This window comes from Verticillium alfalfae, genomic scaffold, assembly GCF_000150825.1.
Source record: "Verticillium alfalfae VaMs.102 supercont1.1 genomic scaffold, whole genome shotgun sequence".
In the NCBI taxonomy this organism is placed as follows: Eukaryota; Fungi; Ascomycota; class Sordariomycetes; order Glomerellales; family Plectosphaerellaceae; genus Verticillium; species Verticillium alfalfae.
In genome coordinates, this window is record NW_003315038.1 from 4,637,085 (window position 1) to 4,645,205 (window position 8,121).

An 8,121-nucleotide genomic window follows, 5' to 3' on the forward strand; every position below is an offset into this window, starting at 1 on the left:
AGACGGCGTCACGGCGATGATGTGCTTCATGCGTCCGTCTGGGCCAGTGCCAATGCCGTTGCAATGCCCGGCCGTCGAGGCGAGGCCGTTGCCTTCTCTCGGCAGACGCCACGGGAAGGCTTGGGACATGGGATAGGCATCTTCGGGTCGGAGTGGATCTGGGCATTAACATTTGCTTGGGACCATGGCCCATCTAACCAGGGGCCGTGGACAAGGGGGACAACATGGCGGGCCGTGACGAGAAGTAGTTAGGCCGATGTGCTGTCGAGGGCAGTTCCAATGGTTCTTCCACTGCGCTAGGGCCGTTGGCCGTAGAGAAGGCGATGAACAGCACCTGATGAGAGAGCATGCGAGATGTGGGAAGCGGGAGGGGTCGATCCAATGCCAAGTGGCCTGGGCCGTGACCTCTCAGGGGTCAGGTACAACCAGGAACTCGCTTGCCTGGGTGGATGCGCGGGGCTACAGCGGTAGGGCCAATAGTGGGTGGCCGCTTGTGGTTGACCAGTGCGCGATCTCGTCCTCCTCCATCTGCACCCATCTATCACCAGCCATGGCCATCCCCCTCGTCCTCCCACACACACACCTCATCTGTCAGATGAGCTGGCCAACAATGACGCTTCGAAAAACGTCTTGTGATTGATTGCCTCCTGCAAGGCACCGATAGCCGATCCTGGGTGCTGCTCCTAGTCGACATTATGGCCTGTTCCCCGCACCAGGCGAGCGGCGAGCAACGAGCTTCTTTCTGGACCTGGTATCATCCTTTGGGCACTTGGTTCAGCCGGTCTTGTCCCGCCCTTCCGAAGGCACCCAAAGATACGAGTGCCATGTCAGTCCGGTTGATCGAGCCATACCTCCGGATCGAGCCGGGAACAACAATCCGGGGCCACCAACCATTGATCCTCCACGCAGAACCCTCCACGCAGAAGCCTGCCTGAATGGGTCATTTGACGGGGTGGGAAGATGGTTCGAGCTTCTTGTGCGTCTAGTTGCGAAGACGTACACGGGTTCAATTATACTAGAAAATACATTTGCTAATTGCAGCAGTTTCTCCCTCGGCTGACTTAGACTCGCCTCGAGGGCCCCTCTTAGGTTTCCGTGACCCACGCGCGACGCTCCTCGCATGCAACGCCTCACTTTGATATTGGTAAGCCTCGTTGGCCGTCCCGTTCACCTCCTCACCAGCGCTTTTGCTGTGCTTCGAACCTTTCCGTGTGCAACTTGACGGCTCGCGAGCGGTACACCCAAAGTGCCGACCACATTCAGCTGTTCCCTGCGATCACCAACGACAGGCCACTGACAACAGCAAGCCGATGGCAACTTGATGCTAAGATGGCAAAAAAAGTTCTTCATACACAACTCGTCATTTTGTCTCAGCCCCGTTGCGAGCGCCCGACTCTGTCGACAATGCCTAGTGAGGCCTGAATCATCGGGCAAAGCCGCCAAGATGCCTGAAAATGCACAATGAACGAATCGGGTCTCACCACGTGCGAGCCCAACCCGCCAGAGGCCCACGCCCAACCTGGTCCTTGAACTATCGTGTCACTTTCACTGGCTGCCCCAAACAGATGACTGGGCTCGATACTGGTTCTAATCGAGCCAGATGACTCAGGCGGTTCAGGACCGTGTCTATTTGGACAAGGGGCTCAACAGCATTCGTCTGTTGCGGCTCCTTTTGCCCACACACACCACGGCCATGTCGAGAAAAGCCACAGCCGTCATCCCCTGTCTGACCAACGACAAGTGTTCGACTCTTCTCTCCCGAGCAGTGGTCTCACCACATGGCTCCAATCCGCCATCGCCTGTGGACCCGGGCGGGAGCAGATACGTGAATGTGGGCGTCCTGGCCGGACGCGAGACACAAGGTTCGGCCAATGTGTAACGCTCACGATGCCCTCGTTGATTGTAAACAGCGCCAGCTCAAGTCCAACCGGGCACATTCCCCAGACACCCCGTGGTCCTCGACCCTGTTTTCTTCCCGCTCCTCCCATGCAGGTACCTACTGATTGGCCTCTTGATGTTGATTGCCGCGTGCCCGCGATGCCTGACCCCGTCGGGCTCCTCCACCATGTAAACGGGGCGAAGGCTACTCGGCTCGCGACAGGCCACAAACACGGTTTTTAAGCAAGGCGTTGGGCACTTTGACTTCTTTTTCCTCTTGCAGCTTAATTTGTCCTCTGACTTTGACCTGCACGTCGATCACCTCATTCTGCTTCCCCACGCTTTGCCCAGAACATCATCGATATGCAACATCGACCATCATCACTTCTCACAACTCCAAATGCAGCACTCCAGACAGCCACTAGCCCACCACCACGTCCTCCTTGGCCACTCGCCTCACCCTGAGCTTCTACTTGATCAGCAAGCCCCCCCCCAAGACTACGAGTGAACTATCATCACTCCCAATACATCATGGCCTACCCCTTTGGAGGTCAACGAGGCCCAGGAGGGACTCGTAACAACAACAACAACATGGCGGGCATAGGCAGCTCCAACCTGAAGCGCCGCATGTCCCAGCCGAACCGGCTTGACAACGAGCTCCTCACCACCCCATCCGAACTATCATTCAACTCGGCCACACCATCCATGGCTGCTGGCTCTGACGCCAGCTCTGTTCGCCGCAGACGGGCTCGCTTTACCGCCCGGCCTTTCAAGTTTCGACCCCCTACCATTCGGTTCAGATCCCGGCGTCCCAGCCAGAATCTAAACAACTCACCTTATATGTCGCCTGGCCCGTACCACTCAGACGATAACCATATTGAATCCGAACCCGAGTTCCGATGGAGCTCCTCCAATCTCTCCATCTCCACAGATGCCACCAGTATTCCGTCTGATGACGCCACAACGAAATCCACTCCGGGTCGCCAACTCGTGCGAGCCCGATCTGTCCCCGGCCGAGTCACAGTAGGGCTTCGACAAAGGTCACAGCAGAACCGGCAACCTGGACGTGTTGGCCTGACACTCCCCGACGGGCGTGGCCGGACCTATCACATCTCGGTCGCCCCTGGTCCCCTCCAAGACAGTCCCACGCCTGTTCGTGCCAAGATTGAGGCTCCCCCAGTTCAGGCGCCCGTAACACAAGTCCCTGTGCCTCAGGCCAAGGGAAAAGGCAAAGGTAAAGGCGGCCGCAACAAACGCAAGGGTGGCGGTGCTCAAGCGAGGCAAGTCGAGGCCTTGAAAGAGTCGGCCAAGACATCCCAGGACACTCCATCGTCCATCGTGAGCAACGAAGAAGCCTCTGCAGCCAGATCGAGGTCGACCTCTCGTCACAAGGGCGAGGAGATCCTCCTCAAGCAGGTTGAAGAACTCAAAGATGAGGTCAAGTCTCTGCAGGATGGCCAGTCATCTACCGCGAGAGATTTGGAAAATGCGCTTGATAAAATCTCCGTCATCAGTGCTGAGAAGAAAGACGTGGAGCGCAGGCTTGCCGAGGCCTCTGTTCCCTCTTCTGTCGTGCGCGGTTTCGAACACCAGTACCAGATGGTGGATGACGCTCAGAGCTCCCTCACCACCCACAGCAAGCACTCCAGGTCCGCATCCAAAGGCCTCCAGGAAGTGCAGGGCTTGCAGCAAGACAAGGCAGATCTCCAGGCCAAGGTCTCTGAACTGGAAAAAGACCTGACGCTTTACAAGGACTTCAAAGTCTGCCTCGAGGCAAAGTGTGATGAACTGCAGGACGAGATTAAGCAGCAGGAAGAGCGCTTCAAGACAGACTCGGAGAAATTTCGCAGCGATGTCGAAGATGTTGAAGATCTTCGCAAAACACAAGATGCGGCACACATTGCTCGTATTGTTAGTCTCGAGCTCTCAAAGGAGAGCCTGCAAGCCAAGGCACAGGCTCTGGAGGCGGAGATCGCTAGGAAGGACTTTGAGTACGGCGAGTTCACGACTGAGCGCGACCAGCTCAGCAAGGACAAGGACGCGTGGGTCGAAGAGAAGAAAGACCTCGAGTCTCGTGTCGAGGTCCTGGAGAGCGAGAAGAGTAAACTCGAAGAGCAGACTAAGGCACTCGAGGAAACAATCAAGGGTCTCGAGACGGAACGGGATAGCATTCAGGCCCATGTCGTCGAGCTTGAAAACACCAACGGAGAGCTCCAGTCCAAAGTTGGCGGCCTCGAAGACGACAAGAGCACCATTGTCAGCAAGAGCGAGAAGCTCAAGACAAAAGTCGACCGCCTGAAAGGTGAAAACGGCAACCTGCGGACGCAGGTCTCGAGCCTTCTCAAGGATCAAGATGACCATACTTCGCAAGTCTTGACGCTCTCGGCAGAGCGCGACGGCCTCAAGGAAGAGAATATTACGCTCAAGGCCATGTCCGAGGCCGGCAGCGTCTTGGGAAGCGTCGTCGGGAGTCGCGTCGGACGCTGGGTCGCCAGCGATATGGGTAGTCAGGCGCCGAGTGAAGGTGGGAGTGTCGCTTCCAAAGCGACAAGCAAGGCGCCCAGCGAGGTCGGCAGCACCGTCTCAAAGGCAAGCAAGGCATCAAGCGCGGTCTCCAAGAAGAGCAGCAACGCTGGCACCAAGGCTCCCAGCCAAGTAGGCAACCTCGTCTCCGTCAAAGAAGAAAGCGGATGCCGAGGGCGATGCCGCCACCACAGTCTCGGATGCCACTGTGAAGCCTGACGAGAAGACGAGCGAGGTTAGCGCAACGCCGGCGTCAGGCGACAGCTGTACCCCCGACATTATCGAGGTCACCGAGTCGGAGGCTGGCGAACCAGCAGCCGAGCCCGAGGCAGCCGTCGAGGAAGCGCCATCCGCCGAAACCACTGCCGATCCCGAACAAGCAGCCTTGCTTGCCACTCTGCAGACGCAGAAAACCGAGCTTGAGACGCGCAACGCGACACTCCAAGAAGAAGCGAGCAAGGTCGAGACCCTGACAACCGAGCGGGACGACCTCGCCTTGCGTCTTGCGACCGCGGAGCAAGACGCCGCACAAGTGCCGGCGCTACGTGAGGAAAACGGAGGGCTGGCGACGCAGCTCGCAGAAACCAACGCTGCACTTGAGAGCGCAATGGCTGCCCACGCCGCTGCCAACGGGGAGGTTGACGGGCTCAAGGCCGAGGTGGCAAGCCTACGCAGTAGACTCTCGAGTCCGTCGCGGCGGAGCGGTAGTACACGGACCTCTAGAAAGGACGGCGACAAGGCCAAACAGCTGGTTGTTGTGCGAGACCCGAACGACCGGGGACAGATGTGAGTGTTTTCCTCCTTCGTGGTGAGTTGTGGTACTAACTGCTTTCTAGACAAGTCATCCGTCGATGCGATCTGCGCCTGCACTCTCGTTCAGCTTCGCTGTCTGAGGGCTCGGGCGCCGATTGAGATGTTTTTACTTGCTACTGTATGAGGATTAGGACGATATGAATGATGAAAGGCAGGCGTTTTGGTCATGTATGGGATTCCTATGTATTCTGGCATTGCGTGTAGGACAATCGGACACTCTTTCGACGAGCATTTGCATGAGAGATACGGGGAGCACAGCATGGTTTGGTAGCATTAGACTGGCGACCAGAAACTGAAGGCAGCACAATGCCGTTTTCTTTGTACTTTAGCTAAAGACAGACCTAAGAAGTTCAATTCCGCCTCAACATTCTCATTCGCTCACGATCAGTCTCAGTACACGGTGACATCGATTTGTTTTTGTGACCTTGCGGAGCTGGACTTTCTACGTGTTGACGTGGGATCCAAAGGGATAGATGGCACTTATATATATGGTGAAAGCGTACAACACTGCGAGAAGCTCGAGGCTAAATCAAGAAATTGGTGGTGGATCTGACTGTTGGGATTGACGTACCAAGTGTGGACTGATCTCGGTTGACCTAAAGGCAGCGGCTCGCGCTGTTGTGCGGCCAAGGACCATCAAGCAGACCGAATCCATCCCGTTCCGTGTCCGTGTCCGTGTCCGTCTCTGAACGACAACCATAGCAAGGGCCATTATTCTTGTCCGCAAGTCCAGGGAAGCAATTCACCCAACTCGCTTCAGCATGATTCACTGGCTGCTAGGCAACGCGTAGAGCAACGCGTAGAGGTCGATGACAGCGATCTGGATCTTGAGGCAGACTCCGAGTGTTCATTGTTGCCTCACCCTCCTCTTGGTCACTTCTCTCACTTGGAAAGAACAAAACAGCCCCTAGGGAACTCATCTGCCACGGCTTCCACCACAACTGTCCACTTCCAGCTCTGCAACCTACCATCGGTCCATTCATATTCATTCTTTCTTCAAACCATCCTTGTTCCCTTGAGATGTCATATCAAGTCTCTCTAAGCATCTTAGGGAACCTAGAGATCCTGGTATTGCTCTCCTTTGTACTCATGAAAAAGCTTCAGGTCTGTCCTCTCCTTTCACAAACCTCAAGTCATGATGCCAAATAATCTGCAACTCTCTCTCTCTCTATCTCTAGACTTCTATCCGACATGTCCATCCCAAACTTAACCAGGATATCTCGTAAGTCATCACTTCTCCTTGCGAGTCTTGGATCTCAGGTCTTTGGCGGCATCTCCCCGTCACTGCCTCGTCACTTTCGACGCCCGTTCTGCCCGAAACTTGGGCGCAACCGCCGACGCCACGCTCAAACCTACCCTCTGTCTCTCCTCTGAATATGCCGTCCGGGCCAGAATATCGCACCGCGCATGGCACGGCAGCCGTCGACGACGGGCGGCAAACCAATGTTCTTGTTACATAAAGCAGGAACGCCGCAACACGCGAATGATCTCATACCCTTCCGGCTCGCAAAAGCTCATTATTCTTGCTCGCTTGCTGGTCGCGGGCTTGATCGGAACCGAGTTGATGCGCACATGCGGCCCTTCGGCAACAACGCATCGCATTTCCCCTCGACGGCTGTTGGACCTCTCAAGCTCATTTCGCAATACCGTGATGGTTGGATCTGATAACTTCAAGCCCTTGTTTGAGACATTGTGGTCGGTTGGGCGGACGCTTCAGGCAGTGTGATTGTGGCGAGGTGGGAGGGGTGTCGTTCGAGGTGACTTACTCAGCGCGTCCCGCGCTGACTTTTTACAGGATACATTGATGCTTTGCAGGTGTCTTGTCCGATTTCCTGGGACCATGACCAAGGTAAGACCTCCCGTCTATTGTCGTGGCACACAAGCTGATTCGGGTGATGTTCTGGGCGAATGGGTTGTTGTTTAAGGCCAAAATTAAGAATTAGAAAAAAAAAACCCTTAAATTACCAATATATTGTCGAGAGCTTATGAGATAGATATCGTAAGCCAGAAGATGGATTGTTACGCCAGGACCTGCTGTTGTCCTAGGTCCCGGGGCGTTCAAGATGTAGAGACCTTCAACCCAAGACGTTGAGCGAGTCTCTAGAGTACAGCCAGATCCATGCTTTTGCAACAATTTCATTCACTGGTCTGAGTCTGAGACGTTGCTTTTAAGGGCAGTTACACATGTGAGATATTAACCCCAAGACTTTGACGTGCGATTCTGTGTTTCTCCATCACACGAACAATATAACCAATTTCTTCTGCAAAGCTAGCCTTGATTCTCTATTACCACGATCAGCAGCATCAATCACACTAGGATAGCAACCTGCCCACCGATCAATGGGTTTTGACGACGTATTCTTGGATCGAAATCCCCCTGTACGTACACCTTTTTCCAGGTTCATTTTGTTAGCCAACTCCGACCATCACTCGAATGGTAACCCAAAGTGTGTCATCAGTGGACAATCGGCTAGCAGTTTATCGTCCGAGTCATTTCTGGTCAACTCCGCTACCTGATGAAGGACACAGATCAATGTCTACCGTTTGAACGGGGACCTGGATCGTAAAAGTTTTACATGGTTCTTCCAAAGAGAAAGAACTTTAAAAAGCGTATGGTATTGTCACGCAAAATTACTGACCTTACCTTTCCAGCACGCTAGTGGAGATATGGACCATCATTCTCACCGCTACGACACAGACTCGATCGTGTCTGTCACCGACGAGGTATGTGACCGCATCCTGGCTCTCCGAACGTACTAAGCAGGCATCCAATCTAGGTTACAGAACCTGAATATCTATCCGAGCAAGTTTTGACAGAGCAAGTTTTGATGTTGAAGGCAGAAATCAGAGCAGCGCGCGAGAGACCTCGAAACCCTGAGCCAAATCACAAGGTCATACTGCTCGTGG

General features: G+C 54.7%; 2 protein-coding genes across 2 annotated transcripts in view; one reads left to right on the forward strand and one right to left on the reverse strand.

The window, feature by feature from the left end:
• The window catches only part of VDBG_01422 (endoglucanase EG-1), a gene marked incomplete at both ends in the record, with an annotated part of 1,578 nt that extends 884 nt beyond the window's left edge, over positions 1 to 694 (reverse strand). Inside the window, one exon of the mRNA XM_003009693.1 lies at positions 584 to 694. Coding sequence (XP_003009739.1) covers positions 584 to 694 — 111 coding nt within the window. The remainder of the gene's footprint in view (positions 1 to 583) is intronic.
• Positions 695 to 2,409: 1,715 nt separating this feature from the next.
• On the forward strand, positions 2,410 to 5,313 carry VDBG_01423 (predicted protein; the record flags this gene model as incomplete). Its single annotated transcript, XM_003009694.1, has 3 exons — positions 2,410 to 4,533; positions 4,616 to 5,187; positions 5,238 to 5,313. The coding sequence occupies 3 exons, from the start codon at positions 2,410 to 2,412 to the stop codon at positions 5,311 to 5,313; spliced, it is 2,772 nt and encodes a 923-aa protein (XP_003009740.1).
• Positions 5,314 to 8,121: the final 2,808 nt, after the last annotated feature.